The 27763-nt window shown below is 53.0% G+C and overlaps 1 protein-coding gene across 1 annotated transcript; it reads right to left on the bottom strand.

Annotated features, from left to right (window-relative positions):
- Positions 1-26597, bottom strand: RRP12 (ribosomal RNA processing 12 homolog; the record flags this gene model as incomplete). Its single annotated transcript, XM_084244660.1, has 34 exons — positions 1-435; positions 787-869; positions 1172-1239; positions 2517-2589; positions 3599-3648; positions 5665-5799; positions 5947-6119; positions 6227-6394; positions 6588-6679; positions 8345-8502; positions 8993-9100; positions 9586-9691; positions 9889-9969; positions 10100-10258; positions 11245-11338; positions 12119-12186; positions 12425-12579; positions 12998-13160; positions 13247-13311; positions 14092-14213; positions 14428-14570; positions 15780-15894; positions 17112-17209; positions 17435-17546; positions 17827-17918; positions 18573-18671; positions 19448-19575; positions 19681-19819; positions 20803-20919; positions 21186-21291; positions 21729-21805; positions 23653-23736; positions 25433-25662; positions 26459-26597. The coding sequence occupies 34 exons, from the start codon at positions 26595-26597 to the stop codon at positions 333-335; spliced, it is 3903 nt and encodes a 1300-aa protein (XP_084100786.1). The 3' UTR covers positions 1-332.
- Positions 26598-27763: the final 1166 nt, after the last annotated feature.

Here is a 27763-nt window from a genome sequence, read left to right as displayed (position 1 = left end):
CAAATCTCACACACCCAGGTCACAGGCAGGCTGAGTGCCACGTGGCCCCAGCAGCTGAAGGCCATGGAAGACTGTCCACCCTGGAGCCAGAAGACCACTGCGCACAGCCCCCTGGGTGGAGTGCACAGCCCCCTTGCTGGCCTTCCCAGAGACGCAGAGGCTGCATTCACATTCCCAGGACCTGAAGATGTCTCTAAAGGGCAGTTCCCATTTGAAGCTTCTGGAATCCTGGGAGCCAAGCCCTGGTACCAACAAGTCATTCCAAGTTCAGGTTCTGATGGAGCCTTGAGTATCAAACTGGTGTCAAGGCAGCTGGGGGCTGAAAAGGGGCCTCAGGGCCGATGATCCTTTCTGCGGAGTTTGTGTCCCACCTGGGAACCCCGCTGGGCGGCTCTCACCAGGCCTTTGAACTGTCCCTGCATCTTGACCTTCTTCCTGCAGGGAAAAGGAACAGAAGGATCACATCTTTTGGAAACAGGCAGCCTACCCTTCTCATAATATCAAAAGAGAGCTCTTCCAACACCAGCTGGCAGTGGAGGAAGGGACCTGCCAGGCGGTGGGCAGCAGGTCAACTGGGCAGACCGAGCACCAGCATGCTTAAAAAGGCGGCTCAAGTTAACATTGTAGGTAGCAACTACGTGCAGGCGTGCATTAAGAAGTGAAACTAAAAACCTGAAAAAGACTTCAGCGACCAAGTTGAAAGTTTACTAAGAACAAGTCCCCTCCCTTTAGGGCAGAGCACCCACCCCACACCCGCTCTCACCCCTGACCCAAACAACATCACACCTGCGGTTCAGCTTGGTCCTATTGAGCGGGATGTAGGCGTAGGGGTCAAGCCGACCTTTCTTCTTCATGTCCCCTCTTGCTTTCTATTCATCAAGAGAAAAACGGTCGGTTAGGTTTTTGGGGTTCCCTTCCATCCCGACAGCTGACTTGACAAGCCCCACATCCTCTCCCCTCATTCTCCACCTTAGGTGACACCAAGGAGCTCTTGCAGTCCTGAAAAGCCACCCAACAAAGGCCCTGACTTTGGATGTCAGCAAGGCATCCTTCCTGGCCTCCTTCCTGGTCTCAGTCTGGCTCTACAAAGGTGCTTCTCCAGCACGATGAAGGGCACAGCTGCCTTCCTGCCAGCTCTGCCAGGAGACCCCTGTTCCACCCCAGCTCTTACCTTGGCCTTGTATTCAGCTCCAGGAGTAACCTTCTTGGCCACAGGGCGGTGGATTCCAGAGCCTCCAGCTAAGGGAACACAGAGGCCATGGGTCAGCAATGCCAGGGCAGCCTCCTCTAAGGAGAAGGCCATTGGCACCTTTTCTTTGGAGAACTGCCAGCGAACAGATGAGTCAAATCCAGGAACCTGGATCTGTCCCTTATAGCCAAGGACAAAGACCTTCCTAGAGAGGGCTTGTCTAGTGACTTGCGAGACCACTGGGCCCCTCAGACCGACCTGATTCCAGAGACCTACCAGTGATCTCCAGGAACTAATGCAAAACACTCCTTACTTTCCAGAGCCAAATTTGCTCCCTTTATTCTAGAAGAAAGCATGGGATTCAACTTTGATGGATTCAACTTTCAGTTCTGCCGCTACCTGTAAATTTTAGCTCTAATCTCTGGAGCCTCCTAACCTTCTTGGTGCCATGAACACTTTAGGCTTTTTCTCCTTTGGGCCTCATACCAACACAGGGAAACAGCAAGGCAGCTCTTATTCCACGTAACAGACGTGAAAGCCTGCAGCTCAGATCGGATACCTCTGTGGCTGGAATCCTATAATGCTGACTCAGATGAACGCCTGCCTTTACAGACGAGAAACCAAAAACTCAGAGGACGCATGCCTGGGCCAAGGTCACATAGCTAAGAGCAGCTCGGCAAGCAGTGCTAACCCAGGCCTCCTGTCACACTGTCTGGAATCACTGCTTCTACACCAGCCACCTCAGAGTGAGGGGGTGAGCCAAGCTCTGGCCTGTGGAGGAGGCCGCATGAGGAGAGGGGGCCAGGGACTTCCCACAGGGGCCCCTGGAAGCTTGAAGCAGAGCAAGGACTCTGCTGGAGGGCCTGAGGGCAGGAGCTGCCCTAGGGGAAGGAGACAGAGGTGAGGTCACAGGCTCCCCCTATGTTGGGCAGCTATCTTGGTACTCCAGCATCTGCACTGGGGGACAGGAGCTACCTGGGGCTCACGGACCAATGTGCAGAACCTTCTGGGCAGGCCCAACATTAAGCCTCCAGATCGCCACCCAGGGCAGGCCAAGGTGGCTTCCTCAAACTCAGTCTGATAAGAGACAGACAACTCTTGGAAGGAGTCAGTGCCAACCTCACAGCTGGCCCAGGTGGCTGGAGTAGAGATGAGGCACAGGTCTCCTAACCCCCCCCCACCCCCAGATCGTCAGCCCAACCCTGTCCTAGGTGACTCATCAGTCAGTCTTTGTTATGTGTATATATGAGTGTATGAGACCTTGTGGTTCTGCCTGCTGCAAGCGACAGGGAAGAGTGTGTCCCAAGAAAGGAGAGAGAAGCCTCACCTTGGTACTGGGGGGGCATCTCCAGTTCTTCATCGTCGGCTACTTTGTGATGCTTAAGTTTCTGGTGCTTTTTCTACGAGAAGGTAAGCAGAGGTGTGAAAAGGGACATGGCGCTCCCCACCAATGGTAATAGGGAAAGCAATGGGAACTTGCATGAGCACAAAGGGCATCAACATTGACATCCCACTTATGGGTGAGAACACTGAGGCTCAGAGAGAAAAAGTAACATCCGAGATCACACAGCCTGGCAGCGCAGAAGCGGGTTCCAGCCCAGGTCCAGGCTTGAGCTGTCTTGGAAGCTGCATCGCTCTGCCTCTCCACTCTGAACCCCCACCCCAGGGCTACTCTGCCGCTGAGCACATCTTTCTAATAGGGAAATGAGGCCCCCCTATTCCTTTGGAGAGAAGAGCTCTACCAATTCTTCACCTCGTACAAACTCCACTCTCGCCTCCCCATCAAAGATCATGGATTCCCTACTAAGCACCAGGCCTGGGACAGGACCTACTTCCTGTGCTCCAGAGGCTTTCAGGCAGGTGGGGGAGATCCCTGCTCTCGCAACAATGCTACTAACCCAGGATTTGTGAGCATGGGGCATGGGGACGGGCCAACAAGCCCAATTACATTCAGCAGCGAAGAGCACCTACTACATGCCACAAACAGCATCAGGTGCTCCAAGGAGAGGGGGTCCTGACAGCAGCCCTGTCTGCCAGGAGCCTTTGGTCTAGAAACTACTACTACCTGCAGGGAGACAGCAGCTCACAGTGCAAGCTGCTATGCCGGGGACAGTACCCAGGATGCCTCTTCAAACTACTGATTCCTGGGCCCAAGTAACCCAGGAGATCCTGAGGCAGAACTCTGGAGTTCATGGCTTAGAGGTCAGGCTGAGGGGAAGGTGTGCCAGGTAAGGGAACAAGCTGAAACACACACAGGGGTGTGTGTGGGAACTGCCGGCTGCAGAGTCCTCCACGATACTGAACATTCAGGAAGCAGGGCAGCTGAGCGTGGAGGGGTGAGGGGGTGAGAAGTTGTCAGCCCACAGCTCAATCTGAAGATGCCGGCCCTCCATCAGCAGAACTACTCACACTCTTGACGCCCATGTCTTCCATCAGCTCAGCCATCTCGTCATCCTCCCCTAGAGCCAAAAAGAAGAGAGGCTGATGAGCACTGAGGGGGCCCCATTTTCCTAAAGCCTGTACAGATGTCACCATGCCTCCTCCTGGCTCATCAGGCTAAGGGAGGTGCCAACTCCAGCTCCAGAAAACTGCCTTCACCAGAACCCACATCCTTCTGCAGGAGATAAGACCATGAACGATGTCCCTTTCTCCCAGTAATTCTAGACTCCAGAAAGACCAGCCCCTCAAGGAAGTGGTGATTTCTCTTTTAAGATAAATGCAGCTTTTTTTTTGAGACTCCAGGAGAGCTCCAGGTTTCCAGGAGGTCAGGCACCTCCCCGCCAGTCATGCACTGTTTTGTCAGGACTGCTTCATTCTCCTAATTGCAAACCCCCTCCCTCCTACTCCACCCCCCAAGTCCTGGGCCCTGTGTGGGGATATAGACGTATGAGCTACCAAAAAGCACAGGCAACCAGAGTGCAGACAGAGAAATTTGACCACATCAAAATTAACAGATTTCTGTGCATCAAAGGACACATTCACAGGTTGATGTCACAAGACAGAATGTGACCAATGGCAGGAGCCTGGGAAGACCGTGGGCCTGTAGGGGTACCTGAGGATCAAGGCCTGAAGGCTGAGGGGCTATAGAAAGGCCAGAAAGGACTTGAACTGCATCTTTTTTTTTTTTTTTTAAAGAGGCATGTATTTTTATTTATTTGTTTGTTTGTTTGTTTATACAAGCACTGGGTACAGTCAGAAGCGCGGGAGGGTGACAGAATTCACCAGAGCCAGAGCGGGGAGCAGAGCAGGCAGAAGGACCGAAGCACACTGCCGAGGGGAGCAGCGGGCGGCAGGAGAGGACTGCGCGCCATGTGGGACCCTCCTCCAGTGGCCGGGGAGCAGCCGGGGATCGATCCTGTGCCACAGAGGCCGCCGGCAGCTTCGCAACCCAGCGCCCAACCACTACGCCACTGGGGAGGCCCTTGAACTGCATCTTAAAGAGCGGGGAGGGGGCACCTCTAGCATCAGGAATATGTGGGCAGAAAGGGGTGAGCAGTGATGAGCCCAGCTCAGGACTGACACCAAGCACTGTGGGTGGTTCTGGCTACCAGCAACCCCCTGAAGGTATAGGTATCATTCCTATTTTGGAGTGAGGGGACTGAGGCAGAGAGGGGTTAAATAACTGTCTGCAGTCACACAGCTGGTCATGGACGTGCAGGGGGAGTAGAGAGCCCCGGTTAGGAGGCTGCGGTGAGTCAAGGGCCCAGGGTTGCAGCAGTGGGGACAAAAAAATTGTACATAGGACCTGGGCTTTTGTGAGGCAACGAATGATACATGCAGAGGGCACAGGGAGGATGAAAGGGACTCAGAGAAGGTTGGCCCCCGGACAACAGGAGACAATAGAATCAATCGGGAGGATCAGCGTCTGGTTCTTCCTCCTCTAAATGAGCTACCAGCCTCAGCCCAGTTTATAAAGAGCAAGAGAAGATACAGAATCGAGTGGAGATCACCAAAGTGCATCTCACTCCAGAGAGAAGTAGTGGGGTCCCGAAGTTCTGCTTGAATTGTATACACATTGTACAACGGCCGGGTTGCACCACAACATTTCCTAATGTGGTCCAGTAAGTTTAAGAAACTAGAAAAGTTTGAGAGAGTTGGCTTAGACACCATGCTTCCCCAGTAAATGGTCACTTTAAGAACGAGCGAATTAAGGGCCTCCCTGGTGGCGCAGGGGTTAAAGATAGCGCTGGGGGGCTCTCACCAGCCACTGCAGCTTGAGGTCGATCCCCGCCCGCCAGGGAGCTGCCCACATGGCGCGGCAGACCTCTCCTGTCTCCCGCTGCCCCCTCAGCAGTGTTCCAGTGGCTCGGCCTGTTCTGCTCCCTGCTCTGACTCTGGCAACTCCTCTCACTCCCCACACCTCTGCACCCCAGTTCTTGTATGCATAAATAAATAAATCTTAAAAGACAAAAAAGAAGGAGCAAATGAACAAACGGGTTCCGCCCAGGCCAGCAGCCGCCCGAGAAGGCACCTACCTTTACTGCCGTCGTCGTCCTCCATCCCGGCGGCCTCGTCCTGGTCTTCCTCCTCCCGGATAATCAGCCGGCCGTCAGTGCTCACCTTGAAGCCGTGGTCCCTCTTTTTGCCGCGGCCCGGCCCCGGCTGTGTGGCTGGCGTGCAGTCGGCAGTGAGGGATGGGGGGTCAGTCCCAACCCGCTCACACCCCCGTCATAAACCACAAAAGCCGTTCGCACCAACCCCCAACCCGACACAAGAAGCCTATTTTACACCCTCAGGGCCGGTCACTCCCTGCTCACCCAGGACTCGCTGGGCCACCTTGGGGTCCAGGAAGTTGAGCGGCTCGTCCCCACCGCCCTCCTTCAGCCACGCCCGGCTCCTCTGCCGGTCCAGCCTCCGCTGCTCCCGGCCCCGGCTCCTTTCCGACTCCTCCTCGTCCTCGTCTTCCGAGTCGGCCAGAATCTCCTCGATGCTGAGGACGGAGAAGCCGCAGGTCAGGAGGCTCCCAGGAGAGGCAGGGACAGCTGGACACCGCTGGGCAGGCTCCAGCGTGGGGGAGGCCAGGTCCCCAGGGGTCACCTGTCGCCTCTGCCCCCCTGGGCGGGCTCCTCCTCCTCCTCTTCGTCCTCCTCCTCCATGGCAGCCTGGTTCAGGGCGCGGTGCCGCTTGGCCCGGGCCTCGGCCTTCCGGATGTTCACCAGCACCTTGTGGTACTCCTCGGGCAGCAGCCCCTTCACCAGCTCGAACCTGAGGGGTGGAGGGCTGGTGAGGCACCCTGGCCAGGGTGCTGCTCAGAGGGCGGAGGTGTTGAGTGGGGGCCCTTCCAGGCCGCAGGGTGGCTTGGTCCCCAGGTCAGGTCCCTTCTCTGCAGGGTCCTTGGTAGGACTGAATGTCCCTCAGTTCCGTCCCCGCACCCTCCCGACCCCTTTGGTGTACTGACCCAAACTTGCGGATGAACTTGGTGAACAGGTTCCGGAGCTTCATGCGGAAATGCCGACGCATGTCGTCAGAAAGCTTCCCAATGGCCTCCATCTGCCCGCAGGGGACCAGGCTTCAGGGACCCTGCCTCTACCCAGCCTCCCCTTCACCGCTGTCTCGACCAGGGCCAGAGGACTACCAGGCCCAGCTAGGTAAGGGCCAGAGTGGCCCTGTTCCTGGCCTGCCTCTGGTGGTCTGAGCAGCCCCCACATCTTTCCCCTAGTCCCTCCCTCGTGACCCAATCCCTGACCACCCTAACCACCCTCCCAAGATGACAGCTTTACAGAACTTTGGCACTTTACTTGCATTATCTCATTAACCCCTTAGAACAACCCAGGGAGGCAGACACCATCCCCAACATACAGACAAGGAAACTGAGGCACAGAGTTAAGTGGCTGCTAAGGGGCCGCAATGGCAAGAGTTTACCCAGGTTTATTTCATGTGCACACTTTGTCCCCCAAATGACCAGGTCTCTCTTAGTTCTGTGTCTCTTTTTTTTTTTTTTTAATTTTTTTTTAATTTTTTTTTTTTTTTTTTTTTATAGAGGCATGCTTTATTTATTTGTTTGCTGGTTTGTTTGTTTGTTTTGTTTATACATGCACTGGGTACAGTCAGAAGCGCGGGAGGGTGAGAGAATTCACCAGAGCCAGAGCGGGGAGCAGAGCAGGCAGAAGGACTGAAGTACACTGCTGAGGGGAGCAGCGGGCGGCAGGAGAGGTCTGCACGCCATGTGGGACCCTCCTCTGGTGGCCGGGGAGCAGCCGCGGATCGAACCGGCGCCGCAGAGGCCGCGCGCAGTTTCGCAACCCAGCGCTCAACCGCTGCGCCACCGGGGAGGCCCTTCTGTGTCTCTTTTGATGGCCTGCATTGATCTCTGGCTGGGGTGCTCTCTGGCCTTCATCTGGCCCAGCTGGGGCAGTGTGGGGTGAGCTCATTATCTGCAGTGTCTCTCAGAGGGGTGGGGATAGAGGGGCCCATGGATCCTCTGATGGGCTTTTACAAACCCTAGGACCCCTATAGTGAATCACTGCTTTAATCCTTCTCCGCATCTTTGGGCCCCACTTAAGCTGGCAGGATTTTGATTTCTTTTCTTCCTAGATACTGTGTTATTTTCCTACCTTTCTGCATGCCATACTTTCTAAAAACAGGAATTTTGAATGTCTTAGTGTGGCAACTAAGTAAATCAGATTCTCTCCTCATGCCAGGGATTGCTGCTGCTACTTATTGCTGATGCTTCTTTAATGATATTTCTGAGTTGATTCTGTAAAGTCTTTATTCTCTGTGTACTGGGGTATGCCTTCAATACTCAGCCTAAAAATTTACAATTCTGCTTTACTATTGATGTATAGGACAGCAGATGGACCGCACGGGCAGGCTACCTTGACCTAACTGTGCCCAGAGCTGCTGCTCACTAGCACCGTGACCTTGGGACATCTCTAGCCTCATTTCCCCAACTGTAAAACAAGCGGTCACCCTGCCGCCTGGCCTTAGCCACGCAGGGCCTTGTCATGGGGATCAGGAGGGCTGAGAAGAGGCAGCCAAGGCACCATGCTCCTTCCTCGCCACATGGGGCTAGCATTCCCTTTTTGGTCCTTCCAGGCACCTACATGACCCCCTGACGCACAAGATAGTTGGTGGTTCAAGAAATGTTTAAAACTTTATGCTCGAGGCTCACCAGGTCCATGCTGCCATGCCAAGGGGATGGCAGGGGACACTCACCACCAGTTGCACGTGCTTGGCCAGGTGCGTCACATCCATGATGACCACCGCCACCTTGATGAAGCCCAGAGCTGATTTGACGACGTCACGGGTGCGGGAGGCCAGGAGCAGGCACACGTTCTGCAGCAGCTGCTCCACTGTGCTGGTGCCCATCAGACCTGTTGGGGCCAGGGGCCACTGTCAGACACCCAGGACCCCACCCCGATGTGTGGCCCCACCAGGTCACCAGAGTGTTATCATTTAGGAGATATCCGTGTTCCCAGCTCAGTCCCAGTCACTTTCCATGGAGCGTCTCCTCTAGTCCTTTAGGTATACCAGGAGGCGGCGCCGCCTTTCTGCCCCATTTTAGAGGAGAGTGAGGCCCTTGAGGTTAATAACTTGCTCAGTGCTCTCATGTTACTGGAAAGAGGCAGACCCAGGAATACAATCTGGGCACGGGACCAGCTTATTCACACTGACAGTGGGATGTGGGGCAGCTGTGTTGAGGGAGGGTGGCCGAGGAAATGAGGCGGCGGCTGGTTTGGTCTGCATATTCTTCCTCCCTCCCTCCCTCCGGGGACCTTTCCCCTTCCAGTGACCATCTTGGCCTGACCTTCTGGGTAATATCCTCCCGAGAGCTTCCCCGGTCTTTGAGAAAGTAGCATTTACCTTTAAACTCGAAAAGGAGGTGGGTCAGAGCCAGGATGCTACAGCTGACCATGGTCACAGCACCCACAAGGCCAGGGTAGATCAGGACGAGGTAGCGCTCCAGAGCCTCTGGGAGGGTGAACACTGATGTCACAGCAAGGCAGAACCCACCCACACGTTGCACCTCAGATCCACCAGGGAGAGGGACTCCAGGCCACAGAGGAGCAGCCTGCCTCGGTTCAGAGCTGCTCTCCCCATCTTTTCTCTTTGGTCAGGGGTTTGGGGGCGTGGAAGGCCTCCCTGGGGGCACAGGGGTTAAAGTCTCAGCACTATGAGGCTGTCGCCAGCCACTGTGGTGCAAGTTCGATCCCCAGCCAGGCAGCTGACCCACACGGTGCAGCAGACCTCTCCTGTCTCACTCGCTGCTCCCCTCAGCAGTGTGTTTCAGTAGCTCCGCCTGTTCTGCTCCCCACTGTCTCTGGTGAATCCTTGACCTCCCCCCCTTTTTGCCTACACCCCAGTTCTTGTATGCATAAATAAAAATAAATCTTAAAAAAAAAAAAAAAGCCTATGAGTGGAGAATCTATCCCAGCCCTGAGTCACCTTGGCCTTACCTTCCTGGTTCGGACCAAACCGAAGGAAAGCATGGCCCATCTCCACGAGGAGGCTGAAGGCATTCTTCCGCGCACCCACTGATACCTCCTTGGTGCACAGGATCACCTGCCCAAACACACCTGTGAGCACATGCTCCCTGGGTTGGCAGCTTGAGGCAGAAGGGGGCAGGTAAGGACACCCACGCTCCCAGGTAGGGAAACAAGCCCAACCCACACCAAACACTGCCCTCCCTGGCCCCTGCAGGCCCTCGGGAGCCACGCTCCAACAGACTCCCCGAACCCCTCACTTCCCACATGCCTCACCTCTGGGACAAGGGCTGTGATGAAGTCCTCGTGCTCAGCTGAGAGCTTCTTCACAATATGTATGAGGCACTTCAAACGGGGCTGCATGGGGGTGGGGAAGCAATAGTCAGGATCCCCCAAATTCCACCCTGGCCCTTGAAGCCCCCTAAGGGTCTCCACAGTGGTTCCCTTCTTTCCCTCGGGCAGAACAAGCTGTTCACGGAGGCCTCACCCTCTTGGCAGGCGAGGAAGTGCTCCGTAGCGAGTCCAGCAGGGTCTTCTTCAAGTCATCCAGGTTGTTCTGTACGAAGCGGGCCCCAGGGCCCTGAGGGCTGGCACACACCTCCTCAAGCACACGGTAGGCCTTCTTTTGTACCCCATGAGCCTTGCTCTGGGAGGGTACATGGTAGACAAGGATAGATAAGGAATTGGGGCTGGGGGTCCATCACCTGTCCATCCATCCACCCCCATCTGTTAACATTCACAGAGCAGCCTCCAGTGTGGCCGGCACCCAAGAGGATACAGAGAAGCTAGCTCCCATGGGAGCTCATGAGGTGTGGTGAGAGGGCAGGCAGGGTATAGACAGCAAGCGGCTAACAATATGCCAGGCAGGGGATGCTGAGGAGAATGAAGCTAACCCAACCCCCCCCATCAGTCCAGCCACCTGCCTTGAAGCAGTGCCTACTGAGCTGTGTGAACTTGCAGTATCTGGAATGTGCCAGGGCCCATGTACCTGCCTGTCTTTCTGACTGGAGCACTCGTCTCTCTCCTTTGCCTGACTAACTCCTTGCTGTTCCACAAGAGCTCTCTGTGGCACTGACCCCAACCTGGACACCTTTCCTTCTGGGTCCCAGAGCACCTTAGACACTACTAAGTAAGTGCTCACTAAACTGTGGTAGCAGTAACAGCTTTCAGTCACTGCTGTCACTGCCTGGTGGCTAGCCATAGCAGGAGGACGATGAGCATGGCAAGCAGAGGACCTAGTATGGGCAGTGGCATGGAGGGCTCTTATAGTCTCAGGGACTCTTAGACGTCATCAGTGAGGCTGGAGTGTTGGCGGGAGGGTGAGGGAAAAGGTGGACTGGTGGGGATGAAGATCAGGCTGGGTGGAAGTGAGCAGCAAGTGAGCAGGAGGTGTATGGGGTTCAGTTCTACAAGTGGGTCTTAGCAGGTGAGGCCTGAGCACAGCTGTGCATTGCAGTCACTCTGGCACCTACAGGACAGATGGGCGAGGCAGGACATGGCAGGCAGCCACGCCATAAGAAAGCAGATGACTACTTGGTCTTGGGAGCAACAGGGATGACACCTGTTCCCACAGGGATGATCCCATCTTCCCCCAAGTGTGGTGGTGTGGGGGTCCCGGCCTCCGTGGCTCACCTCTAGGTAAGGGCGGATGGTGGAGTACAGCTTGCTGATGGCGGCCTCGTCAGCATGAGGAGCCAAAGCCACAACCAGGTCCAGGACAGACAGTCTGCTCAGGGGAGGAGACCAAGGAGAGATTTGTGGGAGACACTGATTATCAGTGTTCTTATGTCTACTGGATGTAGGGAAGGTGGGAGCAATCAGGGTGAGTAGGACAAGGGCCTCAAAGGAGACTGAAGAACAGCTATTGCCAGCTCCGGGCTGGGCACTACACTCCAGGCCCGGTCTGAGGGGCTTTCCATGTGCTGGCCCTTCAGTCTTCACAGCAACCTGCTGCAGGGAGTGCTATCATGCCTACTTTACAGGACAAAGAGGTACAGGGTGGGTATGTCACTTGTCCAGGACCACACTGCTGTAAGTGGTAGAGCTGGGATTTGAACCTAGGCAGTGTCTTCAGGATCCCCACTCTTATTTTTCTTTTAAGATGTATTTATTTATGCATACAAGAACTGGGGTGTAGGCCAGAGGTGCAGGGGGTGAGAGGATTCACCAGAGAGAGTGGGGAGCAGTAGGTGAGACAGGAGAGGTCTGCTGCACTAATTGGGTAGCTCCCTGACTGGGGATCAAACTCACGCCACAGTGGCTGGTGATAACTTGATAGTGCTGAGACTTTAATTCCTGTGCCACCAGGGAGGCCCTCCAGAATCCCCATTCTTTCCTAGCAGGCTAGAGTGCCTCTTCGGGAAGGAGGCAGTCAGGACGCCCAAGAGAGTGGGGACATTCAGTGTCTTAAGCCTTTCCTGAATAATTCCAGAGAGAACCCATAAGCCTTCTGCTAAACACACCCTCTCGCTCCCTGGGCTTCCCAGCTCAGGATGGGACATTTTACCTGGTGGAGTCTGAGCCAGTCGGGTCCAGCACCTTCTCACTGGCTTTCTCCAGGAAACCATTCACCAGCTGGAGCCCAGGAAGATGAGGAGAAGGGAATTGTTGAAGAGAGAAACACAGAGCACCGTCTTCTCTGCAACCTTTCTCCCCCCATTTAGAAACCTCAGGTCCAGTCTAGCCACCACGACTACTCTCTGGTCCCCTGATATCTGGGTGGCAGAGGCCCAGTGAACTGCAGTGGGGAGGATCTCAGCCTTTCCAATAAATACCCCCAAGAGGGTTCCTGTCCCTTTCCCCGCCTGATTACCTGGGTGTCAGTAATGGTGAGGTAAGTTTTGATGGTCTCCAACACGGCCCGGCAAGGGGCTGGGGTGTCCCCGGCTGCCACAGGCTGCCCATACAGGTTGAAGAGGATGGGCAGAAAGTTCTTGGCAAAGCGGCTCACTTCAGCACGGTCAGCCTCTGACAGCAGAATCAAAGTTTGCATAAAAAGGACAAGAAGTGAACCCACCTCAAAGACCACTAGGGCTGCAGCCTAGAGATATCCTTTCTGGGGGCTGTGACAAGATCTGGAACCATGGGTTTGGGGTTTCTCTGGGACAGGAGAGGCTGAGGTCAGAGCACAGAAAATGAGGTGCCACCAGCTCCTGTCCCGGGGCCAGTCAAGTGCCAGCCACTTGGACCTTCCACACTGAAGGAACAACTGCCAGCAGCTGTCAGCATCCCACTAACTCCCCAGGTCCCCTGCAGAAACCCGAAGTCCTTGTAAGGAGGAGTTACGGCTCCAGCAGAGTCCTGGCAGTCCAGGAGATGGAAGCCAGGGGACCCAGCCCCTCAAAGCCATCATCCCACCCACCGGAAGCCAAGAGCACACACATACCTGCCTCACAGCCCTTGACGATGAGAGTGCGCAGGGCCTGACACACAGTGACCCTCAGGTCTGGGCGCTCGCTGATGGCTGTGCCCAGTGTTCGAGCCAGCCCTTTGAAGGAGGCGGCCACATCCGTGGGCCTCGTGCAGAACCCAGGCAGGAGGGTCCAGATCTGGGGAGGAAGGGGGTGGTGGAGGAAGGTGACACCTAGTAACCTGTGCCTAGCTAGTCCCACCCACAGCCCCCATGACCCCTTACCTGCCACTGGAGCGTGTCGTAGATCTTGGACTCTACCGTGCTGCCTGCCTGGGCCAGGCTCATTGCTGGAGTATGACACATGGACACAGAGTGACCCTCAGCACCCTCCCGGTCCACAGATCTCATTTTCACCAAAACCAAAAGCCCAGCGATGAGGACAGCTATATGGGTGACCCCACGCCCCACACACTAAAACAGCACTGCTCATTCTGAGAAATTAAAAAGGCCTATGAAAAACAGGAAGTGAGTCGCCCCCATCATTACTCCACCGTCTTTTCTCTTACAATTCTTTGGTCACACGCACACTTTAAAAGACATAAGACTGGACCCTTCCTCCCCTGCCCCCAACACACTGTTCTGGAGCTTTGTTTTACTTGATAATAAAGTGGGCAACTTTTATGGAGCAATTTCCACACGGCAGGCATGTAATGGGCACTTTCATGATGATTTCACTTGATGTTGCAACTCTGTCCCCAGTTACAGATAAGCAGCAGACCCAGGCGGAGCTGAGTTCTGCAGCGCATTTGTTCAACTCCCGTGTGCACTCCCAGCCACGGTCTCTCTCTTCATATGAACCCACTGGGGGGCTTTACCATGTCGAGTGGAACCCCACGAAGGGACATGTAGGGTGTGCCAGATTTTTTGCTATGACCATCATTATAGGTGTAAATTGGTGTGTACTAGTCTGTTGATTTCTGTGTTGGGAGAGGAGGAAGCGGTCTTCCTCCCCTGGGGCAGATGCCTGACCACACACCTCCGAGCAGAGGGCAGGGCAGGCACTGGCTGGTCACTTGCTTGGCAGAGGAAGGCCACCGAATGGCCTTAGACTGGGGGTGCGCCTGTACCTTTGTTCTTCAGGGTGGTAGCCAGGGGTAAGAAGTAGGTGGTGAAGAAACCAAGTCGAGTTTCCTGGACGTGGTCCCGGATGACGGGCAACAGCCAGCTCCGTGGGAAATCCAGGGTCTCTCTGTGGGAGGCAGGCCAGTGAGGAAGCGGTGACAGCACAGCGGGCAGGACCTCCCGCCCCGCACCAAGCAGCAGCACGAGCTATGTCAGCCTCTCCTGCTAGCCCTGCACAGCTTAGAGGCTCCATCCGCTGAGCGGACACCTTGAGGGGAGGCAGGGAACAGGCCTCCTACTCTCTTGGGGCCTGTACAGAAGTCAACAAGAGTCCCACTTACTCAGAGCCATCGATCTCCAAAGGCACAGCCTGTAAAACCACCTCAGGTCCCATGCTAGCCACAGCAGCCCCCACTGCCTGGTCCAGAGCTGCTGTGTGGGGGAAGTGGGGGGAGAGGCGCAGGTCACAGAGGGACTGGAGACACTAGAACAAAGAAATAACAAATCAGACACTAAGTTGTGCTCACGGAGCAGCAACTCATGGCTGGTCCAGGCCACAGTCTCTTAAGGGACGAGGTCAGGAGTGCGAGCCCAGGTTAAGCCTTGGGTCAGAGGTCATAAACCAATAATCAAATTTAACCCCCTGATGTGTTGGACCCCTCCCCAGAGCCCCAGGGTTTAAAAACAAAGTCTGTATTTGTTAGTAACAAGTAAAATTCAGGTTTTACAGACAAATATAGATTTCTAATCCACCTTGAAAAATGGGAATGCCTGGCAAAGGCAGACCCACATGAGGGCCTCCCCGGTGGTGCAGCGGTTGAGCACTGGGTTGCGAAACTGCCCGCAGCCTCTGCAGCGCCGGTTCGATCCCCGGCTGCTCCCCGGCCACCGGAGGAGGGTCCCGCATGGCACGCAGACCTCTCCTGCCGCCCGCTGCTCCCCTCAGCAGTGTGCTTCGGTCCTTCTGCCTGCTCTGGTCCCCGCTCTGGCTCTGGTGAATTCTCTCACCCTCCCTCGCTTCTGACTGTACCCAGTGCTTGTATAAATAAATAAAATCTTTAAAAAAAAAAAAAAAAAACAAAGGCAGACCCACATGTAAGAGTGAGCTAGGTGTCAGGTACTGAGGAGCTCCAAGAGGGCTCCTGGAGACACTCTTCATGGCCTGTCTGGCTTCCTGTAGGAAGCATGTTTGCCAACCTAATCTATTAGGGTTCAGACCTAATCTATTAGGAAGCCTGTCCTTCTAGGGAGGCACCTTTCTTCCAACCTAGAAGGGAGAGTGATGTTCCACCTGCTGCTGATGGGCTGGGGCCTGAGAACAGGAGCTGGGGCAGGTCCCTGGCTAAGCCCTGATCTGTAAATGGTTTACTCCGGGCTGTAGTAATTAAGGTTTAAAACACTACACTCTCCCATCATAGAAGTTTTAGAAAACTGAAAACTAGAAGATAATAGGTAGAATGAGGGAGAATCACACTGGTTCCCTAGGAACTTCAAAACCAAGCTCTAGCCAAGACTAGTGAGCAGGTGAGTGGGACCGGGGCTCCTAGCCCTCTTTGCGCTCCTTCCACCTGGCCCAGTCACCTTCCAAGGGACACAGAACAGGACACCTGCTACGGGCACTGAAGGAAGGGACCAAGGACAGATATCACAGGGTTCCCTCCAGGAGATCACAGTCCAGCAGACCCCACCTTACCTTTTTCATCACTGGATGAGCCTGCCTCCCACACGCCTCGAAGAAGACATATAGCAGCTGTAGCACGGAGCTCCACGCTGCATGGAATTTGTAGGTCAGGCCCTCCTCCACGGCCCTGCCAAGGGAGGGGCAGTAAGGGTCAAGGTTAGGCCCCAGGGCCCCAACCAAGAAATCAATGGCTGGCACTAGGAGTTATAGACCACCAACTAGCTGGCCAATAAGGGTGGGGCCTCAGCACAGGCCTAGAGAGAGAACAACAAGCATCCACAACACTCCCTGTGCTAGGACTTAATTCAGGTAATTCTAGTGCTTAAGGGAAAACTTACAGAGGGGGAAACTGACACTCAGCAAATAACCTGGCCGTGGCCACTTTGCTCGTAATCAGACAAAGCCATGCTTTGTCTCTGTCTCCTGCTCTCCCAGTCCAACCCAAGGCAGGGAGGATGGGGTAGGGACAGTGGTCAGCGCAGAGAGGAAAGCTACAGCAGCAGGGCAGAGTGAGGGAGAGCCGGCTCAGCCTAGCCCCTTCCAGCCTGTGCACACCTTGGTCAGCTCCATCTCCCAGAGTTAGCCCCCTGAGATTTTAGGCAAGAATGGCCAATAGGTTTCAGTGTGAGAACAGGAGCTGAGAACAGGAGCTGGTCCCCTCCTTCAGGGGAAAAGTATGAATTAGGGAGGCAGGCAGCTGTTTCTCAGTTTTCCTGAAACTTCATCCCAGTTGTATAAACAGGAACAGGCCCATGTCCCATAAGGTACAGTATCTAAAACATCACACCTTTGAGCTGAACATAGACACACAGAGGTGACACCAAGAATCCCAGCCCCTTCCTGAGACCATCCCGTGTGCTTGGTGCTGAGGCTCCTCACTGCTTGCTGGGGACATGGGTGGTCAGGGTGCAGTCTGGGAATGGCCCCCGTGTAGGAGTGGAGGGCAGCCCAGCACATGAACAAGCGTGGACTCTGCGGTCATGCCGCTACTTACTAGGTAGGTGAGTTTTCCCATCTGTCAAATGAGGGTCAGTCCTTATCTTCTAGAACCGTAAGGACTATTGAGAGCTTAACTACACACCAGCTACTATTCTGCAAACTTTACAGCTACTACTTCATCTAACCTCGGAGTGACGAGGACTCTGAGGGTACAGGAGCCTGCACTGGCCCCAGGGTCCACACACACAAGCCTCACATCACGGCACCAGGAATATGGTTGGCGCACAAATGACAGCAGCCACTGTGGCCCGTACAGCCCTCAGTGACAGGTGGAGCACTGTCACTATGAAGAACTCTCTACGAGGTACACCTTACTTCCTCTTAATACGGATGCTATGCTCTCACCTGAACATCTTGGCGACATACTGGGCAGGCCCTGAGGTTGAGGAGGTCACAGAGCCGATGTCGGTCATGTGGGGAGCCACACTTTCTTTCAGAATCTCCTGCAAAGAGAGGCTGCAGGCTGTTGGGGCCCCCCAGTGCCACTCAACCCTCCTAGGTGACTGCTTCCTGAAGCTTCTTGGAAGCCTATCCCCGTCCGTAGACCCTCCTCCCAAGGATGCTGCTGGAGGCCGGGGTGAGCTCTGGGAGAGACGGCAGCAGGCAGAATAGAGCACCCTCTCTGCTTTCCCACTAAAGCAGGCTCTGGGGGGCAGGGGGAACAGTACCTGGAGGCTTTGGGTGGCAGCTGTAACCACCTGCGAATGGGGGGAGAGTAGGCAGGTTGTCGCAGTTCCAAAAAAGCGTGGGAGGTGACCCAGTCCCAGGTCCCGCTGCAGCCTGTCAAGACAAAAGGCTTCCTTGGTGGCCTGGTACTGGACCTGAGGGCACAGAATGGCCCAGGGCCAATGACAGTCGCTTATCTGCTCTGTGGCCCTGGCTGACAGGCTGGACTAACCTTCCCTGAGCCTCATCACCACAGAAGCCGGTGGGCAGCACGCCTGACATGGAAACACTGCTGTCCCCAGGAACATGAGCCCTCTCCAGCTTCCACACATGTCCCTCCCGCTGGTACTGCAGAGCAAGGAGCCCCTGGGATGTCCCTTTACCACGTCCCTACCTGACCAGGTTGATGTGGGCTTTCTCCATGACCTTAAGCCAGGCCAGCAGGGGTTGTAAGTCATTCTCGCTGGGCACGTAGTCATACAAGGCCTAGAGGTGGGGCAGGGAACAAGTAGGGACTGAGCAAGTGTGTTCAGCAGCAGCACAGGACAGTGGCCCCAAGCGTCACAGGCAGCAGCATGACCCAGTGCTGGGCCTATGGGAATGACCCTGGAACTCGCAGCCTCCATGGCCTCCCCATCTTCTGCCTCTCCCTACTCTATGAATCCCTTCTGGTACTGATTCCATGGGACAAGGGTCTAGGAGGGGTAAAGTATAACCTGACTCACAAAGCCCTTTGTGAATCTAACAAAAGCCAGAGCCCTTCTGTGGAAATCACACATTTGCAAATAATTTTGGGGAGATTGATGTGCCTCTCCCCAAATCCATCCACAGATTCCTAAGGCTGAGCACCCCTACTCAAAGTATCTGTTAGCAGCATGAGACCATGCTGAAGTAGTTTATTAAGTTAACTACCGCTTGGGCAAGAAAGAAGAAGCTCTTGTGGACACTGACACTGGCTTGGTGCCGGGCTCCTGCCAGCTGTCCGTGTCCTGGGGACCTGAACTGGTGCAGCCCAGCCCACTCAACCTCTCTGCAGACAAGTAAAGACTGACCCCCCAATACACACACACATACACACACACATGCTGCCTCTAAAGGGGCCCAGCCCAGTAATGCCCCTCCCTCACCACTGGGCCTCACCGTGATGATCTGGGCATTGAGCTCTGCTGACAGGGTGTCCTGGCCAGGCTTGGCATGGAAGAGGCTGTGAAAGGCCTGCATGGCACAGGCGGTCACCAGCTAGAGAAGACATTTAGGCTTAGTGGGGAATCACACAACTCATGGCTGCCCTGAACCCTCTGAACCTCAAACATTTCCTCCCACACCTGGACTGTCATTAGTCATTCCTGGCAGAAAACTTTTAAGTGATCTGAACAAAGGCAATGGCAAAACATGAACAGAATGTTCTTAACACAATGGGCTAAGAAAAGCAGCTCCTCATGGCCTGCAGACTGTGGCTACAGCTGCATCACCACATTTGTATGTGTGTTTGTTGACCCAAAGAGAAAATACCTGGAAGGACACACAATCAGTTGTTTGCAATGTTTATCTTGGGAAATAAGATTTGGAGGGGGAAAGGTATCTTTAGCTTTTATTTTATATACTTCTGAGTATTTTTTCTTTTTAAACAATGACCATGTTATTTACATAGTAAATACTTAAGAATACTTGAAAAAAATATTGAGAAGTGTGGCAGAAAGGCAGGGGATCGTTTTTAATATATCTTTATGGTTTACATATCTTTAAAGTTTCTGTACAAAAAATGAGCTGCCTGCCACCGGTCCATTCCCACTCTGACATGGTGTCTGAGGCCAGTTCCCAACCAGGCCAGCACCCAAAGATGGCCTGTTCCCTCTGGCCCCAGGGATGAGATTGTGTCCCCAGGAGTAGTGTTGGGTAGGGAGACCCCAGGACTGCTCTGGGCCTGACCAGAGAGTTCTCTAAGTGACAGTACCATGGGCAGGGGGTCCAGAGCCTGGCACAGCCCTACCCATAGCTCTGGAGCCTGAGCATACCACATGGCTCAAGGTCATGACCCTGAGCAGGGTCTCACTGCAGCTCTTCACCAGGCCTTCGGGGAAGCAGGGCAGCAGGTCCTTCAGCAGAGTCAGCATGTGCAGCGTGGTTGTGGCCTCCTTGGAGCCTGGCAGACAAAGGGGAGCTAAGACTCCTGCCTCTCTCTGCAGTAGGCCCTAATCTTCCTTGCTGGCCTGGCCCCACCCACCCTGCCCCAAAGCTGGCTTCCCACCTCCAGACTTCTCCATCTCCTGGATGCAGAACTTAGCAGTGGAAACAGCCGCAGGATGGTGGGCAGGGGCTTTTTCACCGAACATGAACTCACTGCCCTTCAGAACCGAGCACACGCCATGCTGGGCAGCCTTCCGGACCTGAGGGGCAAAGAAAGGGGGGACAGGGCTGGATCAGCTGGGTGGAGGGCACAAGCACTGATCGCAGGCCTCCAATGTGGTGATGGTCCCCCTAGGGCTTCGCACTTAGACTTCTCAGAAGTGGAGTAAGATAAGTCTCAGTTCCAACCCCACTCTCCTACATTCTCGAGTGAGCCGAATTTCCCAGTCTCTGAGCCTGTGTCCTCATCTTTACAACTAGGATTTCATTCATCCATCCAATCATCCAGCCAGCAATTTGGCAGTGAACAGAGTAAACAACTCACGTTCTCTTTGGGAGGAAGAAAATGAGCAAATAGACACCAGAAGGTAAAAAGTACTTTTCAGACAATAAAGCAGGGCTGTTACTTTTTACACAGTGGTAAGGAGAGTGTCACTCCAAGGAAGCGACACTTTAGCACAGAGCCAGAGAAGGGAGGGAGGGAGCACACAGAGCTACAGGGCGAGGCCATCAGCCCACCTGGAATCAGGGCCCAGCAAGTGAGACTATTACTACTGTCCTATGGCCTTGCCCTAAATTTCAGGAGGAAACAGTGGCCAACCACCATTTGCTGAGCTGTACCAGCCTGTGGGGAAGACAGGAGTCTCCCCACAATTCTGCATCACAGTTGCTATTATTACCCCTATTTCATAGGTAAGAAATCGAGACTTAGGAAGATAAAGTGACATATCCAAGGTCACAGCACTAGCAGTGACCCCAGTATGCAATCCAGGTTATTGACACCAAAGCCCCTACCCCCCGTAAATAACACATTACTGACCAATGAAGTAGTGGAGACTCAGAGGGCCCAATGCTGAATATTCCTGCTGCACGACTGTTGCTCGCCCCAGCGCTGGGCAGACAGGCCAGTGGGGCAGGACGCAGACTCAGGGCACCTTCTCTGATTCCACTCAGACAGGCCGGCTCCAGGCTTCCACTTTAGTGGCTGGCCCTCTCCCATATTCTGGGGGTGCAGCACTCTTACCTTAGGCTTGGCATGCACCGTGAAGCTCAGTAGCCCATGATACACCTGTAGGGTCACAGGGTAGCTCCAGGCCTCCAGGTCCTGCTTCCTCAGAAGGGTGGCCAAGCAGGAGAGGACCTAAAAAGGGAGAGTCAGTCTTTCAGCTTCACCCGCCTCAGCCAGGTGGAAAAGAAGCACGGGTTCCCACTGAATCCAGAAAACCTCAAACAGATCCATCTGAGGGTCCACAGAGGGTCTACACACCTGCCCACTCCATCCCCGCCCCCAGGAAGCATCCAAGTTTTAGTCACTTTAGACTAGCTCTAGAAGAAGCAGGAGGGGGCATGCCTGGTGGGCTAGGAGAAGGCACTGGAGGAGAGCAGAAGGAAAACCCAGAGACTAACCCATCGGACAGCAGAGGTGGAGCCGCTGCTGGCCTGGGCTAACAGGATATCCATGAAGGTTTTGGAAGTATCAGAGAACTTCTTAATGAGGACGGGGCTGGGCACGCTGCAAGTAAAGAACAAAGAAGGTCAGAGCCCCAAAGCAGTCTCCAACAGTTGCAGTACCGCCCTAGCCCCCTCATTCGGCCAATGAGCAACAACCAAGTTCGGCACCTTCCACCACGGCACCTGAGCTCTCTGCCTCCCTCATCTTCCCCACTACCCATTCTCTGCACGTCCACATGTCAGGCCCTTATAATCTTCTCCCTAGTGACCCCTGGTATCCCAACGCCAACATCCCCCACCCCACCCTCACCTAATGCCCCCTTCCAAGGCCCACATTCACTCTGAGCTATAACATCCCAGGCCACGGGCAGCCTGAGGCTGCAGAATGCCACTTGCGGCAGGTACATTTTTGTTCTTTGTAGCAATGCCAGCCCGATTCCTCCCACCCGCACTCCCTCTACAAAGAGACCGGGGATTCCGACAGGAGCCAGGACTCACCGCTTCAGGACAAGGTTGAGCAGGTAAGCGACAGCAGCAAGGGACTCTGGGGACTCCACGGCTTCCATTGTTGTCATCTGAGGACCAGATCACAGATGTGAAAGGGAAATGTATCAGGCTGGGCAAATGGGGGTATATTTGTCCACTAGAATGGTTATGACCAAGAGCCCTGATATCAGAGGTTCATATCTCAGCTGTCATTGGGTAACAGAGTAACTTATTAACCTCTCTGTGACTCAGTTTATTCACGTGTAAAAATGAGTTAAGTTGGGCCTCCCCGGTGGCGCAGTGGTTGAGCGCTGGGTTGCGAAGCTGCCCGCGGCCTCTGCGGCGCCGGTTCGAGCCCCGGCTGCTCCCCGGCCACCGGAGGAGGGTCCCACATGGCACGCAGACCTCTCCTGCCGCCAGCTGCTCCCCTCAGCAGTATACCTTGGTCCTTCTGCCTGCTCTGCTCCCCGCTCTGGCTTTGGTGAATTCTCTCACCCTCCCGCGCTTCTGACTGTACCCAGTGCTTGTATAAACAAAAACAAAAACAAAAAAAAACAACTTTAAAAAATGAGTTAAGTTTTTGTGAGGTTTAATTAATATATATATGAAAAACCTAGAATACTGCCTGCACATGGGCCTCCCTGTTGATGCAGGGGTTAAAGACAGCACTATGACGCTATTGGCAGCCACTGCAACTTGAGTTCGATCCCCGGCCAGGGAGCTACCCATATGGCACAGCAGACCTCTCCTGTCTCATCTGCTGCTCAGCAGTGTATTTCAGCAGATCTGCCTGTACTGCTCCCCACTCTGTCTCTTGTGAATGGTCTTACCTCTTGCACCTCTGGCCTACACCCCAGTTCTTATATGCATAAATAAAAATAAATCTTAAAAAAAAATACTGCCTGCACATGATAGAAACCATATATTGCTGTTTATTTCATTATTTAAGAGTATAACAAACAATTTTTGACTCAAAAGGGTCAGATAATAAATATCTTAGGCTTCACAGCCACATAGGGTCTCCCCCCTTTTTTTTAAAGATTTATTTATTTATTTATAGAAGCACTGGGTACAGTCAGAAGCGTGGGAGGGTGAGAGAATTCACCAGAGCCAAAGCGAGGAGCAGAACAGGCAGAAGGACAGAAGTACACTGCTGAGGGGAGCAGCGGGCGGCAGGAGAGGTCTGCGTGCCATGTGGGACCCTCACCAGTGGCCGGGGATCGAACCGGCGCTGCAGAGACTGCGGGCAGCTTTGCAGCCCAGCGCTCAACTGCTGTGCCACCAGGGAGGCCCCTAGGGTCTCCTTTAAAAGAGTTTAAAGCCACTTTTAGTTCTCAGCATGTTCCAAAAATAGGCCAGGGGCCATATTTGGTGGATGGGCCATAGTTTGCCAACTTTTGTTCTAGAGCAGTGGTTCTGAAATTTTGCACCCTTAAAAACTAGTGAAGATTCCCTAGAGGTTTTGTGTATATATATCTATTGATGTTGACAATAGTAAAATTTAAAACATAAGAATATGCAAACACAATCCCATCAGCTACGCAAATAATGTCCTTAAACATCATGTAACAAACCCTATGGTAAGGTCACAAGAGTGAGAGTAAAAAAAAGGTCAATGACGTTCTATTATTATGACAGAAATAATTTTGACCTCAAAAGGTCTTAGGGACCCCAAACCACACTTTGAAAACCATTTTTCTAGAGGATCCCTGGAGCCTAAACCAGCTTCATTGATCAAGGGAAAAAAACTAACAAGATAATGGCTTTTTGTTTTACAAGAGTGCAGCAAATAGCAGCAGCCTTGCCAAGCACCTGAGAGCAACCGGAGCACTGTCCCGTTCAAGGCTGCCCTTCTCTGGCCCACACATCAGGGACACCCGGCTTCTCTCTGCAGCCCAACTGTCCTTCTGCTCTGAACAGCCCCAAACCCACTCACCAGGGCAGCGAAATACTCAGTCTCTGTCTCCTTCCCGCCCTGGGAACGAATCACCTCAGTGACGGCAGCCAGAACAGCACAGATCTGCACAGGAGGGAGAGGAACCCATGACATCTGTTTTAGATCGAACCCCACCTCGGGGTAGCTTCTTTGCCTTGCGCCTTCAGAAAACCCAGAGATAGATAAGCTGAGCAGCACCCGGAGCCAGGGGTGTACATCTTAGGCCCAGCAAAGAGGAAAAGTCAATGCTTGCCAAACACGTTTCCCACCATGAGGACTCTCTCTTACAGAAATACCTGCATAAACATGTAAACATTTATGTACCAGTGTGCTCACTGAAGCAATAAACTGAACAACTAAGTATCTGTTAATAGGGATTAACAATTCACTATTACTGTATAATAAGCAATGATTGACTCAAATGCTATACAACTATTGAAAAGAATGAGGAACAATTATATATGGTAACTAAGAAATTCTGTTCAGTGGGGAAAATTGTGTTTAAGTGTGTTTAAGTTCATCTAAACAAAATGTGGCTTAAAAAATAAACAAAAAGTCTAGAACAGTAATGTTTACAAGAGGCCACTGAGCACCTGAAATGTAGCTAGTGTGACTGAGGGACTGACACTTCGAATTTTAAAATTGTATTAATTGAACTGAAAATAAATACTTGCTTCTGTTACCAGAAAGCAGAGATTTAGAACTTGAGTATATGAAGTTCTTGGCAAATATAAGTTTTGTGAACTCTACATATGAATCAAGTGCATCCAAATGGAGATATAAGGATAAAATACACACTACATTTTAAAAACAATATAATAAAAACCACACAAAACATCTCATTTTAATACTGATTATATTATATGGAAATGACAATATTTCAAACACAGTACATTAGATAAGATGTAGTATTAAGATTAATTTCACCATCTATTTACTTTTCTATCTTGTGACTAGTAGGTAACTGAAAATCACTTATGCAGCTTGTGAGTTACCTCTGTTGGACAGCATGGGCTAGGAAAATAAACAATGAACCATTAACAATGGGAACCAGGAGGGAGCTAAGTTAGGAGGACAACTTTCACATTTTATTCTACTCATGTCACTTTGGTACCATTTTGACATTTTTCATTTAAAGAATGAAAAATATGTACATGTAAGCATTTTATGATATGGACTCAAAAAATGGAAATAACATTTCTGTTAGATATTTTCCAACCAACATTATTTAGCATTAATTTAATCAACAATTTCTTTTTAACATTTTAAAAGGACAGGTTTATTAGGAAAAAGAAAGGAGAAGACATTTGAACAGAAAGAGGGCCGCTGCTGCTTTGCAAAGGGAAAAGGTGTGTCAAAAGAAGCCGCTGCATAGTCACAAGTGGCAGGAGAGCTGCCAACAAATGTTTCTTCAAAGTATGCTATGTGAAAAGTCGGGTATAAAGCATAGCTAAAAAGATAAATATTTGGAAAACATTTCTATCCTAAAGACATTACTTTTCATTAGAAAAAATAAAAAGTGGAACCTGCCCCAGGAGGGGTAAGAAACAGGGGGTGGGAAGAGTAGCAGAGATGACACATCACCCAAAAATACCAGCTGCTGTCACTGGCAGGAGTCAGCCAGTGGAAGAAAAGAAAAAACTGCAAAAAGAAAGAAAAGATGCAAATGGGTAGCAAATAATTAAAGTTCGAGAGGAAATAAGTAGATCAATAAAACAGAAACAACTGTCAAAGAAAAGGCACGAGCCTGGCCCTCCCCTCCCCAGGTCTCCCGCCCTACCTCCTTGTGGGCAGCAGAGTTGGACTCCCAGAAGCGCTGCACTTTGCTGAAAGTGACGTTTGTGCAGTCGGAGAGGCCGCTCAGGAAGGTGCCCGAGGACTGCTCGGTGAGCGCCGGTGCCACCTCTTCATCCATGGCCATCTCAGGCCCCTCGCTTTTGCCCAGGCGCAGGGACCCTGACTGCAGCTCATTATGCAACTTCACAGCATCAACGGTCAGGTCGCTCTTTCCTGAGAACCCGAGACACAAAGTAAGTCCCCTACTTCTACCCGTACAAGAACAAGAAGCACCCCTAAGAAACAAACCAGCAGAGGACAGAGTGCCAACCAGAGAGGCTGAATCCTGAACGTGCGGCCAGGATCACCCGCCACCCCTCGCACGCCCAGAAAGTAGTCAGAGGGGCCTCCCTGGTGGAGCAAGGGGTTAAGCACCGCACTATGAAGCAATCCACAGCACGAGTTCGATCCCCGGCAGGCCAGGGAGCAACCCACATGGCGCAGCAGACCTTCCCTGTCTCGCCCACTGCTCCCCTCAGCAGTGTATTTCAGTCAATCTGCCTGTTCTGTTCCCCACTCTGTCTCTGGTGAGTCCTCTCACCTCCCGCATCTCTGGCCTGTACCCCAGTTCTTGTATGTATAAATAAATAAATAAATCTTAAAAAAAAAAAGTAAAGTCAGAAAGGGGATCCTCCAGGTAAGTTTCCTGCCCCTATGCCTTAAGCGGGATCGGCGTGGGAGCTGCACTCTGGGGTCTTGGGGAGTAAATGAAGGTGCAAGCGCTTTGGGAAGAGCCACCCAAGGTTTACTGCAACAGGAGTTCTAACTCCGATACCGGTGTTACTCTAGATCAGCCATCCCCACCGGAATGTTCGCGCGTCTGCTAAGTGGGGAGGGTGAGTCTTGGCAGCAGGCTCCAGGTCCGACATTCCAAGAGGCCAAAGGCCCCATGCCCGGGCCTCGGGGCCTGCAGAAAGGCCCAGACCCGTCAGAACCAGCCACGGCCCGCCCCGGACCTCGCGTCTACTACCTGCGGGCCGGCTGAAGAAGCGGCTGCGGGCGGCCTGGCGGTGGCGGCAGGTGGCGGGGTTGCTGTCGCTGCTGTGTCCTTTCTTCCAGCGTTTCAGCTTGGCCGAGGCACCGGAGGGCAACTTGCCGGAGCGACCCATGCCGCCAAGCCCTCGGCCGGGAGTGAGATTCCAGGACCGGCTTCCAGGCCCGGAGACGCTCTGCAGAACACACGTGGGTTCCCAGCTCGCCTCACTTCCTTTTCCCTCGCGTAACTTCCGGATTCGCGTCGGTAACCATGGCGACACAGGCAACATCCGGTTGGTACCCTGCAGCCTCACAATCTCCAGCGGTTGCGAGGAGATCGTTGCTGGGGAGGAAGTTCTGTTGCTAGGGAGTCCCGGGGGCTCCTGTTCCAGGTTTTTGGGTCAACGATGTGAGCTTTATAAAACTGGCCTTCTTTGGGCCTCCCGGTGGCGCAGCGGTTGAGCGCTGGGTTGCGAAGCCGCCGCCAGTTCGATCCCCGGCTGCTCCCTGGCCAGCCACTGGAGGAGGGTCCCACATGGCGCGCAGACCTCTCCTGCCGCCCGCTGCTCCCCTCAGCAGTGTCCTTCGGTCCTTCTGCCTGCTCTGCTCCCCGCTCTGGCTCTGGTGAATTCTCTCACCCTCCCGCGCTTCTGACTGTACCCAGTGCTTGTATAAATAAATAAAAATAAATCTTCAAAAAAAAAAAAAAAAAGACTTAACTCTAAAAAAAAAAAAAAAAAAAGCCTGTCTTAAAAAAAAAAAAAAACTGGCCTTCTTTTCCCTTTAGAAGTAGACAGACGTATATTTATTAATTTTGGAAATCTAATTTCAAAAGTTAAGCGTAGAAACAAATTTATATTCAAGAGTAATAGCTGGCCACATCTGAAAGAGTGAAAACCTGTTTGGACTGGAAAGAGAAAAAAGCAGCGAATGATGCGCTAAATTCTCGAGGCTATTTTCATTTATTGTTGGAGACACATAACTGTTATGCCCCTCTTGCCTCACGGCAGCACTTGATCGCTCTAATTAATCTCTTCTAATTCCACTTCAGAACCAGCAACCGATTTAGAATTGATTGCCACTGCCCTGCTACCCTCCCCGAAATCCTTCAGTTAGAACACACACCTTACAAAGGCAGCGGAGTTTGGAAACCATTGCAAACAAGTGAGGTCGCTCCGCCAGAGGTGCAGGTGTGGGAACTTTTGGACTGACTTTACTGTGTGACACTGAGCCAGGATTTAATCTCTCCAAGTATCTGTTTCATGTTCTGAAAAATGGTGATAGTGATACTGAAGCCACT

Source organism: Talpa europaea, assembly GCF_964194135.1.
Source record: "Talpa europaea genome assembly, chromosome: 10".
Taxonomy (NCBI): Eukaryota; Metazoa; Chordata; class Mammalia; order Eulipotyphla; family Talpidae; genus Talpa; species Talpa europaea.
Note: the sequence above shows the minus strand (reverse complement) of the source record. Positions and strands in the feature narration are given on the sequence as shown.